The 27943-nt window shown below is 36.5% G+C and overlaps 3 protein-coding genes across 4 annotated transcripts in view; 2 read left to right on the top strand and 1 right to left on the bottom strand.

The window, feature by feature from the left end:
* The first annotated feature begins 3040 nt into the window (after positions 1–3040).
* On the top strand, positions 3041–7480 carry LOC145553654 (cell adhesion molecule CEACAM5-like). Its single transcript, XM_081612428.1, has 5 exons — positions 3041–3330; positions 3489–3758; positions 5791–6051; positions 6393–6663; positions 7067–7480. Exons 1-5 carry the CDS (start codon positions 3126–3128, stop codon positions 7377–7379), a joined length of 1320 nt encoding a protein of 439 aa, XP_081468554.1. The 5' UTR covers positions 3041–3125; the 3' UTR covers positions 7380–7480.
* Positions 7481–9118: 1638 nt separating this feature from the next.
* LOC103473109 (B-cell receptor CD22-like) lies at positions 9119–18496 on the top strand. The gene is made up of 11 exons (XM_081604507.1): positions 9119–10242; positions 12540–12893; positions 13005–13229; positions 13933–14199; positions 14545–14802; positions 14883–15140; positions 15239–15499; positions 15660–15741; positions 16386–16446; positions 17190–17365; positions 17621–18496. The coding sequence occupies exons 1-11, from the start codon at positions 10176–10178 to the stop codon at positions 17694–17696; spliced, it is 2085 nt and encodes a 694-aa protein (XP_081460633.1). The 5' UTR covers positions 9119–10175; the 3' UTR covers positions 17697–18496.
* Positions 18494–27943, bottom strand: part of LOC103462501 (venom factor) — a 28387-nt gene continuing 18937 nt past the window's right edge. For both annotated transcript variants that reach the window (XM_081604476.1, XM_081604500.1), the window contains exons 33-44: positions 27288–27443; positions 27118–27177; positions 23432–23522; positions 23062–23113; positions 22805–22892; positions 22600–22689; positions 22217–22322; positions 21460–21549; positions 21287–21370; positions 21091–21171; positions 20505–20652; positions 18494–20113 (exon numbers count right to left, since the gene is read on the bottom strand). In XM_081604476.1, coding sequence (XP_081460602.1) covers positions 19969–20113; positions 20505–20652; positions 21091–21171; positions 21287–21370; positions 21460–21549; positions 22217–22322; positions 22600–22689; positions 22805–22892; positions 23062–23113; positions 23432–23522; positions 27118–27177; positions 27288–27443 — 1191 coding nt within the window. In that variant the 3' untranslated portion in view covers positions 18494–19968. The remainder of the gene's footprint in view (positions 20114–20504; positions 20653–21090; positions 21172–21286; positions 21371–21459; positions 21550–22216; positions 22323–22599; positions 22690–22804; positions 22893–23061; positions 23114–23431; positions 23523–27117; positions 27178–27287; positions 27444–27943) is intronic.

Below are 27943 nucleotides of genomic sequence, written 5' to 3'. Positions count from 1 at the left end.
AAATACATGGTTAACATTTGAAATTAAATAGCCACGTTTATTAATACAAAATATACAATAATGACATAAACAGTGACATGTAAGTGTGAACAATTCACCAGAAAATTCTGAGTAATTATGCTCAAATTTGCATAAATGTCAGGTCATAAATTGTAGAAATCTAAGAAACGAATTATAATCTGAAGTTTCTTTTTTTAAATCCAAAATTACACAGTGGTGTGTGAGATGTCATCTATCTGCAAGGGAAACAGCATGCTTCTTATGCTAACTACAACACAAACATATTTGTGTATGAGTGAGAGTGATTCTGAAGTATCTGTGAAAATTGCCTGGTTTTTCTCAGTAAGTTCTAACTTCCTGGTCTAATTGTTGTCTCCTCTCTAACTTTACTCTTTCTATTGTGTGTACAACAACAACTCTTTTCAATTTGTGAATCGCAACAGCGAGCACAACATATGCACCGAAATGAATGACAACTGCTATTACTTCTGGCATTATTTTCAGTCACATTTAAAAAACCAGCATGTTAATACAACCTTAGATTACCATAAATCTCATTTAGCATCTGGTAGGAATTAATGTCAGAACTACAGGTACCAGCGGATGTGCAACCTTGTTATTTTCTTTGCTAAAATTCAAACAGTGTGAAACTAACTGGGCTATTTTAGCTGCTCTGTACAAACCACAGGCCACAGAGGAAATGTGACTCTACCATCAGTGCTGTAGAATCATTTATGATCATCATTTATCACTTCCAGAAGACGTGAAGACATCACAAAAATAGATGGAAGGAAAAGCCATGCGTTGGACTGCAGTGACCGCGTTACTTCTCGCATTTCTCTCCATGTCAGGTACTGTGTGTGTTTTACTCCTTTATCAGTCCATTAAGTATTTATTGGGATGTGGAGAACATCATGGAGTCATGTATAGCAGGCTACTGACAGAAATGGTTTGGCTGAAGTCGGTTTGCTTATGCAGAAGAACTCATGTTTTTTTGTTGTTGTTGTTTTTCTCTTGTGAAAAAATTCTCCTGAAGCCATGTAGTTGTCTGCAAAATGCCTTGTTTTTTTTTTTGTTTGTTTTTATTGCACAACCTCAGAAATCTTTGGAAACATGAACACTATGTGATTTTAATTACTGGGTTTTATTGTTAATTCAAATGTTGAAACATGAAAAAGTGTCTTGCATCTATTCATAATGTTCTTAAATGTTAGAGATGCGGATAGTATCAGATGTGAATTATTAACGTGAATGGTATTACTGAATAATGCGTTAGGGATAAGAGGGGAGGGGATCAAAATAAGTTCATACTTATATGGTACATATGTGGTATATGTGGTAAAAATGAATAAATTGCAGATAAATCTGCAGTAAGGTACTTCAAAAAATTTACAAATTACGTTTTTAGCAATTTTTATGACAAAACAGAGGATTTCCTTTTTACCTACATTTGTTAGTCCAATTCCACAGTCAACTCTGTGATCCTGCTGAATTTCATTGATAATTTCTACTTATTTATTGTGCTCAAATATAAATTGGAACACTTTTTCCAGCCATCCATTTTCTTTGCACCCTTACCAGGAGTTGCTGGTGCCTGTCACCAGCTATCGTTACAGGCGAGAGGTGGGGTCACCCTGGACAGGTCGCCAGTCTGTCGCAGGTCAACACAGAAACAGACAGGACACACAACCATACACACACACACTCACACCTAGAGACAATTTAGAGAGACCAATTAACCTGACAGTCATGTTTTTGGACTGTGGGAGGAAGCCGGAGTACCCGGAGAAAACCCACAACGCACAGGGAGAACATGCAAACTCTGTGCAGAAAGACCCCAGGCCAGGAATCAAACCCAGAAGCCCAACACATTTTGCCCTTAAAAAAAAAAAAAGAAGTCAGAAACAGTGAAGGAATGTGGCTTGAACGTCCTAAAGATGTAAAAAAAAAATTGCCATATTATATATATATATATATATGTTTATTTATTGTTTATTTTTTATTATTCCTTAACCCAGTGTCTACAAAATCTCTCTTGGGTTTATGATTGGAAAGCCATGAAGAAGTCTAACATTTTGCATCGGAAACTCTCTTTACATAATTTTTTTTTCGCATGTATTGTAAGAAACTCCTCAAACTGTTTCTGTCTTCAGACTCAGTCAGTTTGTCATCTGTGGGTGTGACAGTTAGAAAATATAGGAGACTGTTGCTTGGTGATAGCTGATAATTGTTTTTATAACTTTGTTGTTGTTAACCACATTGCTCAAAATACACTATGTGCTAACTATGTGCAGTGCAAGCTTTTAATGAACTCCAGGTTTCATAAGACAATATCTGCCCTGCTCTGGATCTGCATGACCTCTTAAGGTGTCTGTGCCCGATGCAGCACATGCAAGCAACACTTTGTGAGGTAGCACCACCCGTCTAAAACTCCAAAACAGATCACTCTTGAGAAAGTATTTCCATCCACTTGGTTCCAAGCACTAATATTAAAACACATACACAAGTGACTCATATCAGCAAAAAGGAAAAATATAACCAAATCTATTCATCAACATGCTTACTGGGTTATACATTTTTGTCCTGTTTGTTGATCTCATTGTGATTCTTTTGTTGCCGATGCGTTGCAGAGATCAGGGGTCAGAACAGCTGGAGCGTGACCTACTCTCCCTCACAGATCTGCGCCATAAAAGGCTCATCGGTGCATTTGCAGTGCAACTACACACATCCAGACACAATGGGGGATACAGTTCTAGAAGTTAGAAACCTAATATGGTTCACCAAAGGGGAAAATATTGCTCCTGTGGATCTGAAAGATGACCAAGATTACGCAGGACGCATAGAGTATAAACATGGCTGCACCGTGGCTATCAGGGACGTACGAGAGAGTGACTCTGCTGTCTACAAGTTCAGGTTCACAACCAATAACCAAAGAGGAAAATACACCGGCTCGCCGGGGGTCACTTTGTCAGTCTCTGGTAATATTTCCTGTTTTAATTTTACTTTGTTTATTTTAGTGTGTTGAATGATCACATGGTTTTAGTTTCTGATGTGTTCTCTTGAATTCAGCCGTCGAGCTGCAAGTGATCAAATGGGAGCGCAGACAGAACGGCACTCTGGCAGAGATGACGTGCAAAAGCAAATGTCTGCCTGACCTACATCCTTACATCTGGATCAAGAACGGGCAGGACGTTTTGATGCAGACCTCCTCGTCTTTTTCATACATGTTTTCTGACGCCGACCGCATTTCTTGCGCTGCAGCAGGACACAGGAATTTCCCGTCTCCGTCAGTGTGTCAGTTGAGTTTTACACATTGCTTTGAAGATTCATGTTGGTGATGTAACGTGTTGTTCAGTTTGAAGAAAGCATCTCATAAAACAACTCTATTGACTCAATACAAGAGAAAATTAACATTTTGTTGTTCAGTAAAAACTAGTGCTAGAAATTATATGTTTGGCATTACAAAGCACTACAGTAGTTTGTGTTTTCTATTCCAGACATGCCGAATCTTCCCTCTGTGTCGATGAGTTCCTCTGGTCACATTGTGGAGGGCAACCCAATAACTCTAACTTGTTCCAGTGATGCTAATCCAGCAGCTACATACACCTGGTACAAGAAGGACGCTTCTGCTTCTCTCAGCAAAGGCTCACAACTCGTCTTCAAGTCTATCCAATCCTCTGACTCTGGAGAATATTATTGTAAAGCTGAGAACGTCCTGAGAATAAGGGCATCTAAAGTCGTCTTCATTGACGTAAAATGTAAGTAAGTAAAATATTTTTGCCGGGCTTGTGGAGGTTGTCTCAACTTACTCTTAAGAGTGTTGACTTAGGGTGCATTCACACCAGTCCGGTTGATTCGGGGAGGTGTGAATATGCAATCAAACTCCAATGGGGACCCAAAAAGGGAACTTTGGTCCACCTAAAGTCCTAGGGCTCAGTTCAAGTTGAAGTGAGCTTTGTTGCGGTTCATATGTGGACGCAAGTGGACAGCAGAACACTCGGAAAGCAGGCAGCGAATTACAGCTCAAAGCATTCTGGGTCAATAGAGCCAAAATGATTGCACAAGTCTAGTACTACAGGGAGAAATGGCTCGTGTTTTTTTGTTGTTGTTTTTTTAATACCACAGACAAAAGAGAAGTTCTACAACCTCTAAAATTGGACGCAACTTCATTTTTGGTTGCAGTTTGTGAAGAAGGAAGTTGCACTGGTCTTCTTTGGAGGTTTTCGTGACAGTCCCTTCCATAGTTCTTGGCGCCACCACAGGCGAGGAGGTGAACAGGTTGTTCAATCAGTTTTAATGTTTGACGTAGTGCAGCAGGCTGCACAGTGGTGCAGTTGATAGCACTGTTGCAGTGCAACAAGAAGGTTCTGGGTTCGATTCCCAGCTCCGGTCTTTCTGCATGGAGTTTGCATGTTCTCCCTGTGCATGCATGGGTTCTCTCCTGGTACTCCGGCTTTCTCCCACAGTCCAAAAACATGACTGTCAGGTTAATTGGTTTCTCTAAATTGCCCCTAGGTGTGAGTGTGTGTGCATGGTTGTTTGTCCTGTGTGTCTCTGTGTTGCCCTGTGACGGACTGGCGACCTGTCCAGGGTGACCCTGCCTCTCGCCCAAAACACTAGCTGGAGATAGGCACCAGCAACCCTCCCGACTCCACCAAGGGACAAGGGTGTAAAGAAAATTGATGGACGTAGTGTAGCATGAAAGCAAGCCACAGCAGCTGAAAATATAACAAACCTTGCAATTTTAGTCCCCATACAAACCAAGTTGACTGGGGACCAATGTTTTCACACCTTTTTTCAAGCGTGAAAACACTGTGCCAGTAAAGGTATATTTGAGCGACTCTGCTAAAGTAACTACATGCATTTCTGTCTTGACACCTGCCACCCCTCTTCCTATGTCACCTAGAGCGATTCAGCTGACACTTGCAAACGTTTTTGTTGTTTCTGGAGGCAGCAGTGGAAAAAGCTGTAAAGCAGAACTTCAGTTCACCAACAAACTGTGAAAGCAAGTAGTATCAAAGAGGATTTTGTAGAAAAATCTCCAAAGATTGTCAAAAACTGTAAGTTTGGCTGCCATCGGTGGCAGTTGTGCAGTTTGAGATGATTTGGTGGTTTTGAGTTAGAGTAAATAAGTTGAAGTAATGCAGGGTGCTTCCAGAGAGGAACCAGTGTTTGGTTTGGATCTGTTTTCAGTTGCACGCCGCGCTCAGTAGAGGGTAGTGTGTGCTTTCTTTTTCTGGTCGCTAGAGAAGTTTCTAGAAGCGTTTCTAGCAGCAAAGTTGAAAGAAGATGTACGCCGAGAGGTTCTTTTCTTAACCCCTCCAGGATAAAGCGGCCAGTGAGGTAAATCATTTGTATTTTACGTGTTAATGTGGAAGTAGAATGAATTTGTGAAGAATTTGTAGAGTTTCTGTTAGCCACGTGAGTTTAAAGGTGACGGAGTGCGTCTATTTTTTTTTGTAAGTCAACGTACTGTGAATGTTTTGCTATTTAATATTATTTATCTGTTCTCTATGAGAATGTCTTTCTGAATAAAAATTTCTTTTATGTGCTTTTTTTTGGACGGCATTGTTAGACACAGGTGTCTAATTATTAAATGTCATCAAAAACAAATTACAATTTGGCTCCCAAAATGCTCCAAGTTAGCAACACATCAGTTTTGTGACCAGGGAACAGCCCTTCTGTACAACTGCTCCCATAGACAATTATGAGCAAATGATTTAGTTTTGCCCAAAACCCATTATCAGAAATCTCCTTAAGTTTTGAAAGTCTTCATGTTTTTCCTTCCAGACTCACCAAGGCTTCCTTCTGTGGCATTAAGACCCTCTGGTGAAATAGTGAGGGGAACCTCTGTGGACCTGATTTGTTCCAGTGATGCTAATCCAACAGCTAAGTACATCTGGTTCAAGAAGAACAATCCTGGGCCTCTGAGCAACGACTCGCAACTCGTCTTTGAGTCTATCCATTCGTCTGACTCTGGAGAGTACTACTGCACATCAGAGAATATGCTGAACCAAGTGACATCTGAAGGCATTTTTATTGATGTGAAATGTAAGTGACTGAAAAATAAAGTTCAAAGCGACCAACCTAAACTCAGGAAAATTAGTTTTCACAGCTTGCAAGTAAAACGTTATGATCACGCCTCTCCTCAGACCATATTTTACAAACATTTATAAACGTCAGTCAAGTAGTCGTGCTAAAAGTATAAAATTGTGGAACATAAGCAAGAAATAAGCATATTTTTCAGGAGCAGTTAGGTTGTTTTCACAATTGGACACTATTACCAGTGTTGCCAAACACTCATACTCTAGCTTAAGCTAAAAAAAAGAAAAAAAGATTGACACAGAGGTTATCCAAATGCTAAAATGATATTTTTTCTCGCTCTCTTTCAGATCCACCGAGCTTCCCCGTTGTTTCACGTAGTTTTTCAGGTGAAGTAGTGGAGGGAGACTCAGTGACTTTGGCTTGTAGCGCTGATGCTAATCCAGCAGCTACTTACATGTGGTACAAGGAGCATGAAGCCAATCCTCTCATCAAAGGCCCAAAACTAGTTTTCAGGTCTGTTGAGTCGTCTGATTCTGGAAAATATTTCTGCGCAGCTGGGAACGTTCTCCAAACGACAACTTCAGACAGCATCTTAATCGACGTGGAATGTAAAAAATAGTTTTCCTTTAAATAAGATGTACTATTATATGCATGAAGCTTCTTGCTATCTCAAAAAGATGGCAAAAAATTATCATGCACACTGTTGCTAAAATGTCTAAGTATTTCAAAATGCCTCAATTAAACAAATAGAAAACAGTTCTTGCCAAAGCAAAAACATTTCTGGCAATTTCTGAGTTTCAAAAGTAAAAGAAAAAAAAATCCACCTCAAGAAGAATAAACTAATCTGTATGGTTATATTTCTCTGGTTTTGTTACATTTGCTGGCAAATAGTTGACGCCAAGGTTTCACCTGAGTAACAACAAAGACATTATTTGACTTTGATTCCTCCAAGCGAAATATTTACATGCCACAAATGTCTCTAGTTTCTAAGATCCTCCTTATGACTGCATGAATTCTCCTTTTATCCAGATGCTCCAAAGCTTCCCCTGATCTCGTTGAGTCCGTCTGGTGAGATCATGGAGGGCATTTCACTGACACTGAGCTGCAGCAGTGATGCAAACCCAGCAGCTAATTACACCTGGTTCAAAGAAAATGAGAAAACGCCTCAAAGTTCAGGACAAAATCTCACCATCACAAATATTGGCCGACAGCACTGTGGACTTTACTACTGCGAAGCTCACAACAGCAGAGGAAGTCACAAATCTGCCATACATATTACTGTTGCAGCAAGTAAGTCAGCAAAGACATCCATTTCTGTTGTCTATCTATTGTGATGGCATGTCCATTTCTGTTTACACTTTGTGTTTATATTCCTATTTTCCATTAAAATATTGCTTTGTCTAATTTTTTAGGGAACAGAAACATGACGTTCAAGATAATGAACATCACAAAGTTGGCTGCAGCCGCATTGCTGATGATGATTCTTCTGTTTGTTGTTTCTCTTTGGACGAGGTAATATCAGCGAAAACTTGTATGTTCTGACCTATAAGTACTGTATATACTTTCACCCGTTTGTTATTGAAATACTGGATTTGCTTGACTCAGGAAGAAGAAACCAACTGACGTAAAAACTGAATCGAAGGAACATGTGGAGAACATAGAGGTAAGATCCTATTTGATCAAATAAAAAACTATTTATATATTAATAGGTTAAACTTGATGCACTGCTGGTAGAGACTCTTGCTCATTGAGCGATGATCATCATAAGCTCAGGTCAAGGCAAGTGGACTTTGATTTCGTTTCTTCAGTCCTGAAGATGGTTGGAAGCAACAGGCTCATAAATATTCAGAGCAATAAAGGAAAAAATGCCATTCTGTCCTCCCTGTCTCGTTAGTTTATGCATCTTTTGGCATCATTTCCTGACCTACAACTTATAAGCCTGTTGCATCAAACCATGTTTAGAAATGAAGACGCCTTTTTCACGAGAGATGAAACATATTTAAGGAACGAGAGAAGACGTCCAAATGCCATGCGAGATAAAAAACTTAAAATAGCGTCATTGGAGCTAATGTAATGCCTTTGATGACGGCGTAAACAGCTAAATGTATTTTAATGAACAACCCTTTTCATTCTCACCATTTGATTCCCATTTATAGCTGGACTTGTGTCCTGAATATGAGAACATCTCAACCTTGAGAGCCTTTATTGCATCGCAGGAGGAGAGAGAGAAGCAAACCAACCCAACGTGAAATCAAGTTAAAACTTCATGCTTAGATGGACAGGATTCAAATTCATGGTAAAATGAGATCTGAACCAAACGATGATGTCTGATGGCAGAAATAAACATTTTCAAACAGTGGCTGTTGTATGTCAGTTTGACGTTTCACAGGTTTATACTATGGAAGTGTCCAGTTGTTGCCATCTAGTGGCCGAATTTAGTTACGACATTTAAGAGTCTTGTTTTTGGTGTCATAAAAAGCAGACCAGGCAGGAGAAAACAAAGCATGATGGTTTTCTCAGCAACACTGCAACTGCGATTCAGTTGGTCGTTGAAAGCACTGTTATGTATTTGCAATGGATTGTTTGTTGATTAAGAATAACTTAGCCATTTGTAAGAAAGCAGTACTTCTTTTATAAGAGCTTTTACAGCCTTGAACTAAATATTTTCTCTGGAGCAAATTTATTGCTCTTTAAACTGCTGTATTGTTTGCTACTGTGTATTATTTCTGAAAGTTTGTATGTTCACGTCTCAGTTTTACCTTACTCCAACTGGCTTCAGCAGAGAGACAACGTAAGAACCTCTTGTCTGTGTGGTCATCCTCTACATTAAATGTTGTTTCTCCTAAATGCATCTCATGTAGAACACGGCCAGCGAGTGCTGCATAAGAATAATAAAATCTGTAAATAAATATGACCACATGTAGAAATGTTCAGATGTTTATAGCAGGTGTTCTAACAAAAATATCCAACCTGTCGATGTGTGCTACCTGAAACATGCAGACCAGTTACATCACTTTGAGAATCAGCTTGTCCAGTTGTCCTTCCTGTGTGAGTTTTCTGTTTCTGTGTTTAAAGTAAATGTTGCCTGAGTTGGATCTGTAGTTCTAACTTAACGACTGTTAGCTTCACAAGCTACGCTGTTCTACTGTGAACAAGAGAGAAATGTTGTTGTTCAGTAGATGCGTCTCCATTGACCAAATAATTGTGATTTGACATTTTGAAAATACATTTGCTTAAAGGAAACATGCCAGTTTTCAAAAACTAAAAAGTTTTGGCACCTCGGATGAGATTTCTTTTTCTTTTTTTTTTTTTTCAAAATTGGTTTATTTCACAAAAATGTAATGGAACCACTTTTTTTTTTGGCAACAAGAAAGTCACATGATCAACAACCACTGGCACAAACCATGAAGAAGAAAACAGGAAGTAGTAGGAGGATGATGGCTTTTAACAACTTTTCTCGTGGCCAAACTTATTCAGACATGATTTTAATTTCGCTTCTTATTAGATGGAAACATTGCAATTACAAAGTTGTGTTTTTTTGACATGAGTGGAATATTGACAACGTTTAGTGTCCATTTACAGCTGGTGTCTGACATGCATCATGATGTTTTATCAATCTAATGTTACAACATTTGTGAACAATCAGGATTTTATGTGTGAAGGTTGATGGGTGTGTTCACTGACAAACTTTATTTACCATATTTGGCCATTTATTTTGCATTGCAACTACAGTCGGGGCTCCCTGATTTTGATTGTGTGTCATATATAAAGATGTTAAAACAATATTTACTTGCCCATGTTTCTTCATTAGTTTGTGTAATTTGGGAGATGTGTTAAACAATTAAAAATATATCAGCATTATTATTTATATACGACATTTCTTGTTTTCTTTAGATCAGAGTTGAATTACACAGCAGAATATTTTTAAATTCTTCCCGTTTTTCTACAACCTATCTGCTACCATCATGTGTCGCCATTAGCCGCTCACCACACAGATAAGAGGAGGGAAACGGAGCTTCTTCTCAACTTCTTCATCTCATTTGCATAAAGTTCTGTGTGAAAATAACTTCCTGTTACTTTGTTCTGCAGACTAAAGTTGAGTCTCTGCCATTTTTCTGTCATGTAAAGAGATGAAAGCAGCAGCTATGAGTTTCTCAGCAGTGATCCGTGGAGTTATTGTCCTTCTGATGGCAGCAGGTAAAGAGCAGGAAACTTTATTTTACACTTCAAACATTTAGATTTCAGATTTTATGAAGTAAGAAAAAAATCTGAATTTAAAGCATCTAGACAAAATTATTCCGGGGAAAAAATGTATTGATTACAATATATTTAGGAATGTTTGTGTTGTAAAGTTAAGACTGAATAAAGGTTATAAATAATCTGCATAGACTTTTTTAGACTATTAAAAAGTCCTGACAGATTTTTATAAAGTTTTTCCAAAGATAGACTTTATGTGTGTCAGTCGTCTTTGATAATATTTAATAATCTCTGACTGGATGGATGATTAAAGACAAATATTTTTAAAATTCACTGCATGAGCTTCCTCTAAGTGTTTCATGTTTTAGATTAGATCTTTGTCGTGTTGCAAGAAGTTTAATGAGGAAATGACTTGATGAAAACCTTTTCAGCTAAAATGAGGAATTTTGTTGAATTCTTTTAGGAAAAGTAAATATTTTTAAAACTTTTCTAACACTTGAAGTTTAATTTATAAATAAGCATTTCATGCACATTCATTGTAAATAAGAAATAATCTTAGTTTGACTAAAAGAAATGAGGAGAATCTGTTGTGTGTTTTTGACCTTGAGGTCATTTTAGAACCTGAAACAGAAATGACTTCACTTTTGTACTTTAGCAAAAACTTGCATGGATTTTCCTACTAACTTGTGATGAATGATTAAATCCAGAAAACAAAACATGCACACAAAGCATTATGCAGTGATAATGTGCATAGTGAACACATTTACTCTGAACATCCTAATAAACATGAAATTTAGTGGAAATGAAAGAACAAACTCCTCAGTTCACACAGACAGACAGAAATAAGTCGTGTTTTGTTTCTTGAGCGTAAAAGAGGAACTTTTACTGTGAGGGAAGTTTTAGACAAATGTCAAAATGAGGCATATGAAAACACAGTTTACAAGAAAAACATTTCTAAGAAAACATGCCAGTAAATAAATCTAAACAGGCTCCAGTGACAGAATGACAGCTGCCTGTTTCTTCACAGCTGCTAAAACTCAGTCAGGATCTTAGTGGAAAGAGTTCACTGTAAACTGGGCTTTAACTTTGGGCCAGTTCAACTGAACTTTAAGGTCATCTGATGAATCTGGCTGCCATTCAGATTTTTTGGGGCTCAATAAAATATTATTGAATATTAAATACTGAACAGAAAACAAGCTGCTGACTAGTTGAGTCTGGATTAATCTGACAGTCACTTTGTGGTCAGATGGTGAAAGAAAACAGCAACAAGAGAATCATTATGTGGAAACATCGTCTGCAGCTCCAAACACAGAAGGACTGACTTTAAATCATCCTAGGAGATTTTCTTCAGCTTTACATTGATGCATCTATAATAATAATAATAATAATAATAATAATAATAATAATAATAATAATAATAATAATATCTTCAGCTTTACATTGATGCATCTATAATAATAATAATGATAAAGCTGCTGTTATTATTCCTAACCACATGGTTGATACCAGAGACAGGCTGAGGCCAAATATAAACAATGGATTTAAAATTGTTCTGTTAGTTCATTGAAGTTAAGAATCACCATTAAGATGTTTTATACTTTCAATATTGATAGATTAACCCATTTAAAATGCTGGTCCATTTAATTTAGGATTTCAAGGAATTACAATTTGAGGCTTGAAGTTTTATAATTTTTTATATTTGAGTTCAGTTCAATAATCATCTCATCAATTAATAATCAATTATCAGTTATTGCTTTTATATTCAGTTAATTAAACTCGACTCTCCCAGATTCCACCAGATCTGAACTGAATCCTGTTAATGATGGTGATGCTCTTCACAGGAGGAGGGGCCACAAGTTAAATTCTGCTTAAGGCCCATAAAACTAGAACTGGCCCCAGATGATTGTTTTAATAAGCACTGATGATATTATAATATATTGATATATAGATTGTTCATCATGCAGAGTACAGTTATTCTTACAATACTAACAGTTTTCCAGTTTTCTTTCTAGGTGTCAACAAGTTGAGAGGTGTAGAAAGAGTCGTGGTTTCACTAACATTCTCTGTTAGTTCATTATTGATATAAACTTTGATTATTGATTTTAACTTAGTGTGGAAACTCAAGAGCACATAAATGTTTGATGTTTGCAGCCTTTGTAGACGAGACCCCGGATTCTTCAAATGTTCAAAGATTTTAGCAGACAGATTATTATCATTTTGAAAATGTATTTAAGATTCATTAAAATATGTTTACATAAACAGTTTACCTAAGATTTGTTTTGTCTTTTTTCTTCCAGATGTTTGTGGTCAGGATGGCTGGGGTGTGACCTATGGTCCTTCCATTTGTGCCCTAAAAGGATCAACAGTGGAAATGAGCTGCAACTATACTTACCCAGACACATACAAAAATGCACAGATTGTTATAAAGGAAACATTTTGGTTTACAAAAGTGAGTAATGGAAATTATGTGGCACTGAAAGGTGACACAGACTATTCAGGTCGTGTGGAATATCCATGCACAAAAAAATACTGCAATCTGAAAATCTCTAATGTGAAACAAACTGACTCAAAAGAGTACAAGTTCAGGTTCACAACAAACCATCCAGATGGAAAATACACTGGTTCACCTGGAGTCTTTTTATCTGTCACAGGTAATAACTATTTAAGTCAGTTGGTTTTAAGATGTTGCAAATATTACAGTTTAACCTCGAAATAAATATATTTGTGTAATTTTCACAAAATTATGCTTTTTGTCCTCATAGACCCACAGCTGCAGGTGAAGGTAAACGGGTTAGACGATCCAACCAGGATCCAGCTGACATGTCACACTGACTGTCAGCTGCCTCGTCCAGTTTCCTACGTCTGGTTGGAGGATGAAACACCAATCACAACAGAGAATAATAATCTGTTCCTGTCCTCATTTAACACCTCACACAGATATCAATGTGCCATAAAAGGTTATGATCATGTTCCATCTCCTGCAGTGTGTAAGTTTGTACCTCTTCACCTGGCAGGTTTAGATCTAAAAATATTTTAATTCACCCAAGAAATTTGTTATATTTGACAGGCATCTCTCAAAAGATCAAAACATTGTACATTTTTGCAATTTCTGAAAATAAAAACATCTGCTTTTATCTACAAAAATGTCAGATCAAAATCAGTTTTCACTTCAGTGAGGTTACAGCAATAAAACGTGTCTCGGCACAAACCTTTCACACATCTCCACTAAATAATTGATTATTTATCTCTGGTAATAAGTTGCAAGTCTTTGAGGTTGGAGAGCCTCTTTCCCATCACCCTAATCTGTTGCTCTTTCCACATATTTTCCATCAGATTCCCATTGCAGCCTGAAAGTATTCAGTGATTTGCTTTTTCATTATTTCCAATGTTACAGTCACATTTCAAATTGTTACAATAATCTCTTTCCTCAAAATGCTGCACATAAATATCTCATTACATTAAAGAGTAAAAAAGCTTTTGAGACTTTAGAAAAAATAAAAATCCTGAATTTAAGAAACCAAGAAATTACAATATAAGTGCTCACAGTTGTAGCTACATTTTGAATGTGATGCCACAAGTTTAATACATTTATCTCCACATTTTTGTAAATTTATTGATATTTGTGATTCTGAGTTTCAAGTTGCAAAGTCATGAGCTTCATCTGATGTATTATTCTCATGTTTTCTCCAGATGCTCCACTGAACACCGCTCTGTCAGTGACGCCCTCAGAAACTGTTGAAGGCTCTTCAGTGACTCTGACCTGCAGCAGTGATGCTAATCCAGCAGCTAAATACAACATTTACAGGGTGAATGAAGGTCAACATGGTCAACTTCTCAGAACAGAAAAACAATCAGTCTTCAGCTCCATCCAGGTCTCTGATACTGGGAGATATTACTGTACAGCTGGAAATGACCTGGGAAGCCAAACGTCTCCAAGTATTGATATTAATGTGAAATGTGAGTAAAATACAACATAAAGTTACTGCTGATTCTGTTGAAGATAAGGTTGAACATGACAGGAAGTTGAAAATGTTTTTAAAAGTCATGGCTTGAGGTAAAACTTGCTAAAGAACTGAAGTTTCCAGTGTGGCACTCAGATTTTCCTGTCTGATTTTTGAATTTTAAGATTTAAAACAGAAACTTGGGTGCTTGTCTGTTTGAAGATTAGACAGTAAAGCAGGTTTTTGTTTCATTTACTGGGTCACCAGTTCAGAAAATCAGCCATAGACTTTTAATATAACTGTAATATAATTTGAAACATACAAATCCATCTTCAGGCCTTCATTTTGTTTCCTCACTCAGACGGTCCAAAGAGCTGCTCTGTGTCGGTGAACCCCTCTGGATCAATAGAGGAGGGTAACCCAGTGAATCTGACCTGCAGCAGTGATGCTAACCCAGCAGCTAGCTACAACTGGTACAAGGAGAATAAAATCATTCTTACTGGATCGAAGGTTTATCATGTCGCCGCTGTCGGCTCAGAGCACAGAGGAAACTACGTTTGCAAGGCTCAGAACCAGCATGGAGAACAAAACTCTTCATCTCTGTTTCTAGATGTTCTCTGTAAGTTTTCATTTTTCTATATCAAGAAGTATTTCCATTTCATTCATGTTTAGTAAATGTCTACTTATTGTTTTTGTCAGATGCCCCAAAGGTTCCCTCTGTGTCCATAAGTCCTTCAGGTGACATCCTGGAGGGAAACTCAGTGAATCTGACCTGCAGCAGTGATGCTAACCCAGCAGCTAGCTACAACTGGTACAGGGGAAAAGACAACAAACTCATGGAATCAAATAAAAATCTCATCTTCAACTCCATCAATTCACATGATTCTGGGCAATATTACTGCACAGCCACAAACAACAGGGGACAAAAGAACTCAAGTGTCAGTGTTAATGTTACATGTAAGCAGTAGCACGTTAAGCAATGTCTTTCACTTAATAACTTTATATGTTGGCATTATTATAAAGATAACAAACACAACTCCTACTTTTTCTTGCAGATGCTCCCAGACCTCCTTCAGTGTCTCGGAGTCCGTCTGGTGACATCATGGTGGGAAAATCAGTGACTCTGACATGTAGCAGTGATGCTAACCCAGCAGCTAGCTACAGTTGGTTCAAAGAGGGAGAAAAGGCACTAAAAGCTTCAGAAAAAAGCTTCACCATCACCAACATACAAGAAGAACACAGTGGGAACTATTACTGTAAAGTCCAGAACAAGCTAGGACAGCACAACGCCACTCTATCTGTGACTGTTGTGGCAGGTAAACGTTTCTCATTTAAATAATCAAATTACCTTTATGTTAGGTATAGATAGCGTGCAAACTGTGGGTTAAACCGAGGATACCCAATAAAAACTAGAGTAGAATTTTATTTTGTTGAATCACTAAAAATTTCAGTGACTAAATGTGTGTTTTTTTTCAGTGCCATTAATGTATGTACTCATTGGAACTATTGCTTCTATTTTGCTGATCATGATATCCCTCCTTGTCTTCTTAATATCGAGGTAAATTAATCTTTTTTTTTCGCTTCATATTTCTTACATCTAAAGTTTCCATAAAATGTATTCACCTTTCTGGTTGCCTTAACCTTTTTAACGTTTGCACAAATCAATCATGATCAAGAAAATTCGGCTTTTTCACAAATAAAACAAAACAAAAACCTTAAATGTCAAAGTGAAAACTGATTTCTAGAAAGTAATGACAATAAATTAAAAACATAAAATGCGCTTGTGTAAATATTCACCCTGTTAAAGTGGCAGATTGAATTCAACCGAGGTCCGGCCAATTGGGGCTAGCAGCCTTACAATGAAACATACAAATCCAAATCAACAATGAGTGATTGTGTCTTGAATGAAGACAAAAGAACACTCCAATAAATTATTGGAAAGTATCAGTCAGGAGATGGATACAAAAAAAATATCTGAGCCACTGAACATTCCCTGGAGTTTAATTAAATCCATTATTTTAAAAAAAGGAAGGTATTTGATATTGTCAAAAACATACATTTTGTTGATCATAATTTATTTGTAAAAAATAATAAGAGTAAAACATCAAAGGGGCTGAATACTTATTTTTTTATAGGCACTGCTGCCATGCAGTAATTTTTAGGAACAATTAATGACCACTAACTATTTTTTCTAATAAGTAGAAAGTGGAGAACATCAACACCACCGCCTAATCCTGGAGGAAACCCCAACAACATTGAGCAGGTCAGTTGGGAAATAAGAGACTGATTTTCTTCTTTTTTTTTTTTTAACAAATCCTGACTTCTGTTAACGCGTTAAGTTAGCAAGTTCTGAGTGGAGCTAGGAGCAAAGCATCAGGGCTGGTGGGTCAGTAATAATAAATATGTCATGAAAAAAACTGATATTTAGTCAGTGCCTCTTGGTTTTCTTTAAGAGTGCCATCAACATTAAATATATATGATATATGGTAAATATGTTTCCAATTGTACTTCTCTAATGAAAATCCCCCAAAATGTTGGAAACAAAACGAATCAACATGTAGAAAGACATTAAAATAAACAAGTCTGTGAACCCTCTCACGGTCTTGGCAGCAAATGTCACGGTCAGACAGCAGGGAAGGTCGATCCATCAGACGGTCAGTTCCTGAAACTACAAAAAAAATAAAAAATGTAACCTGGTGCACATGGGGTCAGTGCGAATCCACCAGACCGCGGACAAGCTGGAATTACGAAAGAAGTGTTGAACACAAGTAACTTTACGAAGACATAAGATCTGTCAGCGTTTAAAAAGTAATCCTGTTCTGATTAGTACCAATTCATAATTGGGTTTTTATTAGTGGCCTGTAATAAATTTCAGTAAGAATGTTCCTACATCATTGTGCTTCACTACGCATTATTCCTGGATTCATTTGTTTTTGTTTTTTTACTTGTGTGGATTATAACTTCATAATAGATGTAACTGATTGTGAAATGCATTTGGTCCTGCAGAGCCAAGGCAGCCTGTCGAAGTCGCAGGAAGACCTTCAGTACGCCAGCATCCAGTTCCTGAGGAAGCAGAGAGATCCTGTGTATGAAAACTTTACACCTAGTAAAACCGGCACAGCTGATCTGGAGGACGAGGGAGAGAAGAACGTAGAGTACGCTACTGTCAAGTTTAGCCAGAGGTACGGAGCTCTCGCTAACATCATTTAAATTATTAGAAAAGACAATATTTCTTTATGCTGGTAAAATGTTCTTTAGTAAAGAGAAAATATTTGTTTGATGTGTTTTTTAAATACATCCGTTAGAGTAGCCTGATTATGGAGGGTTTCTCTTTCAGGATTTGTTGTACAGACTTGCTTTACCAAGTAAAATAATCATTCACAGATTACTCTGTCAAAGCAATTCATGTTGCATTTTCATTTATTTTTTCTTTCCAGAACTGAAAACCCAGAACCCGAAGATGATTCAAATGCGTTATACAGCGTAATAAATAAACCTAAACCGGGTAATTAATATTTATTGTTGTACAGACATACTTTTGGTCGTCCAGTTCTTTTTTCATTATTATTACCTGTAGCTTTGGCAGTCAGCCTCCAGGTGAGCAATAGGATGGACCAAAATGCCCAGTGAATGGACTTTCTGCTTTGAACCTCCCTTTTATACATATTGTCACTATTATTATTGCTGTAAAAGAGGACAATTCAACAAATGTTGCTTTATGACACAATGAAACAGAAAGTGTAGCACCATATATATAGAGAAGACGTCATCTGGAAGATATTGAAAGGATGAAATTAAAACCAATTTAATTTCATCCTTTCCTTTCAAACTTTCAGGAGGAAACATGGTTGGTAGATGTGAGGTAATGAGATGAAGTGGATGGATTTCTCCTCACCCACAAAAACAGTCTTTCTGTTGCAAACTCTTTTTTTCCCCCAGGACCATTTCACAGTTATTTCTGCATAACACCTCAGCCATATAATGAATCCTGCCTTTAGCAACAAAAGGTTTGAGAGTAAGAGCATTGCACCAGCTCTAGAAGTCAGCAGCCAGACCTTTAACGCTCCCACGGTGTTAGCATAACGGTCAGACAACGAGGGGGCTGTCCCGTCAGATCGTCAGTTCCTGAAACCACAGACACTCAAAAAAACTTGTAACCATGCACAGAGTAAAAAAAATTGTGGGATCCAAATGATCCCCATTCCTCAAGACTGTGGAAGTTTTAAGATGACCACAGGTGCTTTTTTATTAATCTAATGGGGGAGAAAATGCAATGTTTTATCAGCAATATGTGCTTTTTCTTTGTAAAAAAAAAAAAAGAAAAGAAAAGTGATGACTCACTGTTGCCAAATGAACAACAGGTTGTATAATCATTTTAACTTCCTTTATATGTGTACAGTTTGCTTGAAGTTACAAAATCAACTAGTATAACAAAATGTGTATGCTAGCTGTAACTGTATTAATGTCTTGATAGTCACATTACTGAAGCCCAAATACATGCGCTTGTGTTAAAAAAGACTGTGTGTTCAAATGTGAGACTTTCAGTTGCTTCCATTCACTGATGGAATATCTTACCAAATCACTGCACACGTATAAAACCCGATCTGAAGCAGATGTCATGTCTACAAGAATTTCAGCTTTTTATATTTTATTATGGCTTTTGTCACAAACTGTTGATTGTAAGCGAGAAGATTTGATACAGGAGTCTAAAGCGGGGTGCCCGTTTGTTACGTCTCAACGCAACTGCTGTTATAGATTTGTACCGACTTCCCCTTTCTTCTCTGGAAGAATCTACATAAATCTTCATTATAAATCTACATAAATCTTTGTTGTATCAGCTGGAAACTCTGTTATTACTGCCTTCTTCCTTTGTGGCCATCGCTTTATGCACCAGTGGCTGTGTGCTGTCATCTGTAAACTCTGACATCATTTCACAGCTGCATTGCGGGCTTTTCGTTTTCTTTTTCCTCTTCAAAGTTTTACTTATTGGAGACATGGAACTGAACTTAACTACTGTGACTCACACCTGAACACATCTGAAAAAGGAAATGCTGTATTATTGGTAAATGACAGCATTCTTGTGTAAACAATCAGAATGTGTTTTTCTCTAATGACCAAACAAGGTCATTAGACTTTACCGTTCTGACTTTACCGCCATCTTGGCCATAATGCAAATTAATAACTGGAAGGAACTTTGCTCTGATATCCATAGCGCTGCACTCATCTCACTTAGCCTGACCACAAACCATTTTATTTTAAAACCTCCTCTTTTGCAAGTACAACTAGAATTGTTTTACACATGATACGTAGACTTCAACTCACTAAATCAAACTACACAAATAAAGGAAGCTGTTCAGTTTCTGAAAAACTGGAAGTAATCTTACAGTTGTACGTGTATTTTTAATGTTCCATATTTGGAGTACATGTCAGAATGCAGTACTCTGATTTGTGCAAATACACAAAACATCTTTTCTGTATTTGAGCACAGATTATGAATTCAGTTTTCATCGTTTCATTTTCTTAATATTTACTGACCTAAGAATAAATACAATAATGGTTGTTTTTTTAAATCAATTGTTTTCTTAAAAAATATATATATATATATTCTTGAGTGGGGCCTTTTCTTGCACTAACTCATTGTTCCCCATGTCTAATTATATGCTCTCAAGAAAACTCCAACACTTTTAATGTTGTCGGACAGTACAGCAGTCTTTTACTTAATCTTTTTTGGCTTCTTACAGACGTGCATTCATAGACGTACAATGAAACTCAAGAATAGCTGAAACTACCCCACGCAGCCTTTCACAGACAGCTCGTTTGCGGCATCAGAGAGGTTTTTGCATTTGGCTTGCATGCTGGGAATACTCGAACACTCTGCTTCTGCAGGCCAGCGCTCCACCCAGGTGTCCTTCCCCAGCATGTAGATAAACCTGAATGCCAATATATAAAAATAGATTAAAAATGAAATACGAGTTTAGCCCCATTAGTGCTGCTGATGCACCTTCATTTGACATCTCCCCACACCAGAAGCAGTCAAATTAAAAAGATTATTTTTCTTAAAAGGAGAAATGGAGAGCTTGCAGAAGGTTAAGTTGTTGTTTTGTTTTTTATTTTAGAGAATTTCTGAGTAATTTGTGTTCTAAAATGTCACTTTTGCATTAAATTACTATCTGTACTGAAACCTATCAGTGTTGACATAATGTTCACAGTCTATCATAAGAGCATGTCACTCAGAGTCTTATATTTTAAGCTTATTCAGCAATTCTGAGTGGTTTACGTGCTTCTATGCTTACTAGAACTGAGAATATTGTACTTGCTCACCTGTTGTTGCTGGGGTCAGTGGTCCACTGGTCCTCTTTAGGACCAATGATGAGATACTGGGAGCCCAGTTTGAGGTTGAGTCCTTCTCTGCAGCCACCATGCGACAGGAAAAACCTCTTCTGACCAACTTCAACTCCAGCCTCCACACCTGAAGGGTTGAGGGAAAAAAAACACACTTATCAATTTAGAATTTACATAGAGTAGCTTAAAAATGTACTTTTATAGTCTGCTGTTAATGACAACTGAGCTAGCCAGTGAGCTAGATAGATTAAAAAGTTACACAAATATTAAAGTACAACATGTAGTCCAGTCAGGAGTTCACTTTGTACCAGCATTAGGCTGTTTGTTTGTCAAGACCTAGCGAGCTAGCTAGCTAGGCTCCTATCGACCTAGGAGCCTAGCTAGCTCCTAGGTCAATAGGAGCTAATCTCCTGCACACCTGGAGGGTTGTAGGTAATCCCCCCCCCCACCAAAAAAAACAAACATATCAATTTATAATTACTTAAAAAAGAATAATATTTTTGTGGTGTGGTGTTCATATATGTATAGATAGATAGATGGATAGATAGTCATTGTTGCCACTCACCTAGTTTAATAACTTGTGTAATCTCCATCTCATATTTATCGTAGTAGCTCTGATTCATACTGAGCACCTTCACCTGCCAAACTGAAACACAGATTTAATGTTTAATATAAACATGAAAATGGTTAAAACTTAGTGTCTATTTTCTTCTTCAATAAATTGTTCATAATGTACATCAGCTCTGTGTCTGAAATCATACCGTGGTGTAAGCTTGTGCAGGCGAATATCTCTCTCTCTTTGTTGAGGAAATTTTGATCTTCAGGTTTTGAGATGCAGCAGTCGCCTACAGAATAACACAAAGTGTAATGTTGGATTTATGGAAAGAAGCGTAAATACGTGATGATTTCCAGCTGCGGTGCCGTCACTTGTTACCCTGCGTGCAGCGGCAGACGCTGTTGTCGCAGATCCTGCTGAGCTCCTCCCTGTCCTCCCTGGGAGAGTAAGTACGACTGCAGCGGTGATCTGGAAGAGGAGGGAGCTTTTACAAATCTTCTAAAATACAATAAATTATGTAAACAACGACTTTGCATTGTTACGAATAGAAAGGGTCATATTTTGGGATCAACACGAACATTCATAAGAGTCAAATTTCATAACTGGAAATTAGGAATACTGCCTCAAAAGTTTTAATTCCCCTCATGTATGGTGTTGTATGTTTATATTTTTGTCAAATTGCAACCAAAAACATTAACATATTGTATTTAGAACAAAAGATACTGACCTAAAATTTAAAAAAAAAACATAATCAGAGACAAAAAAAATTCATATTTGTCCTTCCTAGTAGTTAACTCTGCTTTAGATCCTTGACATGTCTGCTTTGTGGATATTATTTAGAAATTGCATAACTTCTGAAGGCAGTTGGTGAAACTGGATTTTATTTAGATGTGTCACAACAAAGAAGTCTGAAAACAAGTCCTACTTTTCAGAATTTATCTCCAAAAAATTTTTTTTTTACCTTTTTGTTATTACACAACAAAAAAGGTAAAGCTTCAATAAAATCTGTTGCTGTTCGTGGACGAATTGTGCAGTAGTTTTGGGGAATGAATACTTTTTACCAGGCACTGTAAAAATACAGATTCATTTCTGATACACACACTCTGCTCCGTGTGTGTGAAGCGTGTTCACTTACCTGGGTTGTAATACTCGTAAACGGTGACAGAAGACGGCTGCAGCAGACCAACTTTAAAGGTCTGCTGGAGCCTGAAGATGAGAATTTCTGGCACTGTGTGAGAAACCTGAAAGATGGAAACAGAACAAAGATTTAGTGAGACGAAGAAAACCTGAAACAAAATATTTCTCAATGAAGAATGCTGTTTAGAGCCTAAAAGAAAGGAACTTTGCAATACGTAACATTTTGAGAAAATGTCAAGCGATTACAAGTAAATACATTAAAAATATCATAAAAAAGTACATTAACAGCTCCAATTTTAAAGCTTTTTAATGAATAAACAGATGTGAACTCAGACTCCTTCACTGCCATCCAGTAACATACGCTAATAAACTCTGTTTTACCTTGAACAGGTGGATGATCAGAGACCCTCTGTCACTCAGATTATCTACGATCTTGAAGTTACTGATGTAATGATCCACAGAGTTGGACAGCTGCACAAACAAACAAAACAAATGTTAATAATTCAGAACTGAGCAGCTTTGTTATGATACATTATGGTATATTTGTGTCATCCACCTCTAATCACCACCATAAAAGGTTTATTACCATTTCCAGGTCTGAGTTTTCTGGGGTGAAGCCCGTGGGGAGGCTGATGTCCAGAACCACCATTCTGACGTCTCTGGGTCCCAAAGATCTGCAAACAACAGACAATGATAGACAGTTTAAAATGGGAAAAATACAAAAGCCTGATCATCTGTTAAACCTGAACAGCTGTTGCTGCTTTAAAGGCAAAAGCTGACTTTTTAAAGCGTCATGTGTCATTATTGATGAAAATACCCATGAAATGTATCAGAAAGTCTCACCTCACGTTGATGGTGATCTGGTAGGATTTCTCTGCATCAGCTGGAGGCTTTTCTGGTGTTAAATGGAAACAATAAAAATAACTTTATGTAAAATCTCATTACTTGACTGTATAATGGATTTATTTGCTATTGTTGCAATAATAAGCAGTAATATCTTTGTGTGTTTTTTTAAAGCCTCACAAAGTTTTATGATGGCAATTTTCATATATAAAAAATATTATTTATATTCCAGTGTTAATTAGGCAGACAAATCCATAAGGATTTAAGTTTATATTTATCATTAAAACTGTATTTTCAACATCCAATTGTGCTAAAACAAAACAAAAAAAAGATGTAAATCCTGCATGTGTGAGATGGTGCGTTCAATTACCGCTGGACTCCTCAATGTTAACGCTGAGCTCAAAGTGGCTGCAGGGAGTTTTCTCTTCTACTTCATGAAGCTGGTTGTAATGAGTCACAACCTGAGGGGAAAATTTAACAAATACAAGTAAGACAAACATTTCAAATTTAAATGTCAATTATTCACTTCAACAGCCGCAGCCTTTATGCTAATTATGAAAAAAATCAAAGAGTATTTATACCAACTAAAAAAGTCCTTCAGTGTCATAGCAATATCAGAAACCTGGCTCACCTCTGAGAAGGGAGCAGACTTCCCACTGAGGGGTTATGACTTCAATTATATAAGCAGAAAGAATAAAAAAGGTGGAGGTGTAGCCTTGTACATAAATAATGATCTAAAATATAAGGTGGTAGAAAAAATGTCAGTGTGAGTTGATGATGTAATGGAATGCATCACTATTGAAATCCAGTTTGAGAAGCAGAAAAATATCATAGTCAGCTGTGTGTACAGAGCACCAGCATCTGACACTGAAATCTTTACAAATTACATGAAAACATTGTTTGCTAAGATTTATCAAAAGGTCATTTTCATCTGTGGAGACTTTAATATTGACATGTTGAATCCAAACAAGGTTAAAAGTACAGCTAACTTTATTGATACTATGCATAGTTTAGGTTTATATCCACTAATTACTAAACCAAGTAGAATAACAACACACAGTTCAACCCTGATTGACAAGATATTTACTAATTACATGGAAAGTAAATTGAGAAGTGGACTTCTTATAAATGATATCAGTGACCATCTACCAGTGTTTGTTATCCTAGAAGAGGTTTCCAGAAAAATAAATAAGGGGACCAACATCACTTACAAAAGAATAATGTCAGAAGACTCAATAAGAGCTTTAAGAAACGAGTTACAATCGCAGAACTGGAAAGTGTTGTATGACGAAAAAAATATTGATAAAGCTTTTGAGATATTTATCAAAATATTTAAAGCATTTTACGATAAAAACTGTCCACCTGTACCTTGTAATTACAAGCAAAAAAACAAATATAAGCCATGGATTACAAAAGGATTACAAAATGCATGTAAGAAAAAGAATAATCTATATAAACAATTTATAAAATATAAAACGTTTGAAGCAGAGCAAAAATATAAAACTTATAAAAATAAATTAACTATTATTATGAGAAAATGTAAAAAAGAATATTATTCTAAAATATTAGAAAATAATAAACAAAACATTAAAGGAATTTGGAAAACTTTACATAGCTTGATAAGAAAGAATTCTTCTAATACTCACCCTAACTATATTACTTATAATGACAAAACCCTGAATGAAACAGTTGAGATAGTAAATGGATTTAATGAATATTTTGTAAATGTAGGGCCTAAGTTAGCAGAACAAATAAATAAATCAAACCCACTGGATGTGGATACACTGGAATTTTGTATACAACAAAATACATCATCTATGTATCTGAAACCTGTAGACAAAATCGAAATTAAGGAAATAGTTAATCAATGCAACAATAAAAAAATCAATGGACTGGAATGAAATTAACATGTCACTTACAAAAAAGATAATCGATGATATTGCAGACCCTCTGACTTACATCTGCAACTTGTCATTCATAACTGGAACATTTCCAAATGCAATGAAAATTGCAAAGGTTATTCCTCTATTTAAATCTGGCAATAAGCATATTATTAATAATTATAGACCTGTGTCACTTCTTTGTCAATTTTCAAAAATACTAGAAAAAGTTTTTAGTAAAAGGTTAGATAATTTCATTGAAAAGCACAACATTCTGACAGATTGTCAATATGGTTCCAGAGAAAACCGATCAACTTCAATGGCACTGATGACGTTAACAGAAGAAATTATAGACAATATGGATAAAAGGAAATTTGCAATTGGTGTATTTCTGGATCTCAAAAAAGCTTTTGATACCATCAATCATGACATGTTATTAAAAAAATTGGAAAGGTATGGAATTAGACGGGTGGCATTAAACTGGATTAGGAGCTACATTGGAGAAAGGAAACAATTTGTAGAATTAGATGGCCAGAAATCAGATTTACTAAACATTACTTGTGGCGTTCCTCAGGGATCAGTGTTGGGACCCAAACTGTTCAATTTGGATATAAATGACATAGTCAAAGTATCAAACCTTATAAAATACCTTATATTTGCAGATGATACAAGTATCTACTGTACTGGAGAAAACATTCAACAACTCTCAGTAGTGGTCAACACAGAAATGGAAAAATTACAACATTGGCTCAAAAACAATAAATTATCAGTAAACTTAGATAAAACAAAATTCATGATATTCGGAAACAATAAAAAACAGGAAAATAATCCAATTAAAATATAAATTGACAGTGAGGATTTACAACAAGTACATAAAATAAAATTCTTGGGTGTCATATTAGACAATAAGTTTAGCTGCAAACCACAGATCAGCCTAGTAAAATCTAAAATAGCCAAAAGTGTTGCTGTTCTAAGAGGAATTTGTTTTGTCCTGGACTATAAATCTTTGTTTATTCTATATAACACACTCATTGTACCACATTTAACATATTGTGTGAAAATTTGGGGGAATACATTCAAAACAAATTTATAGCCATTATATGTCTTACAAAAAAAATCTATCCGAATACTACATAAAGTGGGATATTGGGAACACACAAACCAGTTATTTATCAAATCAAATACTGAAATTCTGGGACCTTGTAACATTTAAAACTTCACAATTCATGTTTAAGGTCAGAAATCAAAAACTTCCACACAATATACAGGAAATGTTTGGTGACAGAGAGGGTGGCTATAATTTAAGAGGTGAAGGATATTTTAAAAAACAATATATTATAACAGGGGTCACCAACTCCAGTCCTCGAGGGCTACCGTCCTGCAACTTTTAGATGAGTCTCTGCTCAAACACACCTGGATCAAATAAACTGCTCATTTCCAGCCTATTGCAGAGAGGAATGAATGCTGGTGAGGAAATTCAGACATTTTGGAGCAGAGGTGAATCTAAAAGTTGCAGGATGGCCTTTGAGGACTGGAGTTGGTGACCCCTGTATTAGAACAACCAGGAAGAGTTTTTGTTTATCTGTGTGTGGAGTAAATGTCTAGAATGGATTGAATAATGAGTTAAAAAAAGTACAAATGTAAACCAATTTTAAAAACTCATTAAAACACTCCAAAATCTTTACATATTCTTACTACTCCAAAATCCACCACACAGTGGATCCTACATGCAGGTGCATCTCACCAAATATCTGTTGTTTATGCATCTTTTTTTCTTCTGTTCAACTTTTCATTAATATGTTTGTCACACTGTGAACAGCTTTTTCTGCAATGTGGCTACAAACAATGACTGGAGGTCTGATGGAGTCAACGGTTATCATCTTTTATATTGTAATACACTAATAGTATTTTTACATTTAAAAGTACTAGTTTAATGGCCAATGTTTTTAAAACTACTGGTCTGATGTAAAATTCATGTTTTATTAGAAACTGGATTTCTATGAGCAGTAAGTAACAGTAATGGATGCTTGAAATACTTCATGGCATAATGTGTGTAATGAATCTATATAATGACAATGGGCTTGCCTAAATACTATTGAATTTAGGTTTATGGATCTAACTTGCTAAGACGTACTTTCACATAAAGAGATTTGGCTTCGTAAATGTTGCCTCATACCTCCAGGATTCCTTGTCCGTTTCCTTCAGCCACCACTTCCATGTCGATACCAGCAGGCAACTAAACAAACAGGTAACAAAGGCCGACAGTTCAGTAATAAAACAATTAATTTCACTACCTGCATCCTCTAAAATGAGAAAAATGTTTTTTTTAATGAACGTCTCACTCACTTTAGAGGAGCGAGCAGCGTAGGCGTTGTTGGGGTTGAAGTGGTAGCGGATTTCCTTGCGTCCGGTCATCCTGATGTCTACGTTCAGGCTGAGGTCAGCAGGCGGAGGCCGGCTGATCATGTACTCTGACAGAGCCTGGAGCACCACCATGGTGGACTGCAACAAGAAAGGGAAAAATAATAAATTTCTACTAAAGGCTCTGCCACAAAATATGAAAAGTATCGTCTTTTTTGCACATTAAATTTGCCTTACATATAATGAAATATTCAACCGAATCAATAAATAGGAGCCGATTTCGATTTGTGGTAAAGAGAGTAAAAATATGGAATGCAAATAAGCATTTAATAGCTCCAAGTTATTTCAAAGGTGGCATTTTTTTGTGTGTTAATGCATTTAAATTGTCTCTGTCTGCCTTCAGTTGAGTCTGAAATTATTCAGATTTAGATAAAAAAGTTAGTGATTCAGCCAAGAAGTTTGTTTCTCACAGGAAATGTTTAAAATATTAAACAGAATGAAAGAAGGACAAATTTTAAAAAGAAACCCCACTTTTATTGAAATTTTATGAAAAAAAAAATCTCAGAAGATCTTTCACACCCTCCTCAATAATTACTGAGAAAAACCTTTTTGTCGTTATTATTGCTGACCAGCTTTTTGAA

This window comes from Poecilia reticulata, chromosome 1 (genome assembly GCF_904066995.2).
Source record: "Poecilia reticulata chromosome 1, P_reticulata-male-v2, whole genome shotgun sequence".
Lineage (NCBI taxonomy): Eukaryota > Metazoa > Chordata > Actinopteri > Cyprinodontiformes > Poeciliidae > Poecilia > Poecilia reticulata.
Note: the sequence above shows the minus strand (reverse complement) of the source record. Positions and strands in the feature narration are given on the sequence as shown.

Coding starts and splice junctions, on each gene's coding strand:
- LOC145553654 (XM_081612428.1), top strand. CDS start 3,126: ATGACGTGCAAAAGCAAATGTCTGCCTGACCTACATCCTTACATCTGG. Junction 6,052..6,392: donor CATTTTTATTGATGTGAAAT/GTAAGTGACTGA, acceptor GCTCTCTTTCAG/ATCCACCGAGCTTCCCCGTT. Junction 6,664..7,066: donor GACGTGGAATGTAAAAAATA/GTTTTCCTTTAA, acceptor TGAATTCTCCTT/TTATCCAGATGCTCCAAAGC.
- LOC103473109 (XM_081604507.1), top strand. CDS start 10,176: ATGAAAGCAGCAGCTATGAGTTTCTCAGCAGTGATCCGTGGAGTTATT. Junction 15,742..16,385: donor CTTGTCTTCTTAATATCGAG/GTAAATTAATCT, acceptor TCTAATAAGTAG/AAAGTGGAGAACATCAACAC. Junction 17,366..17,620: donor ACTGTCAAGTTTAGCCAGAG/GTACGGAGCTCT, acceptor TTTTCTTTCCAG/AACTGAAAACCCAGAACCCG.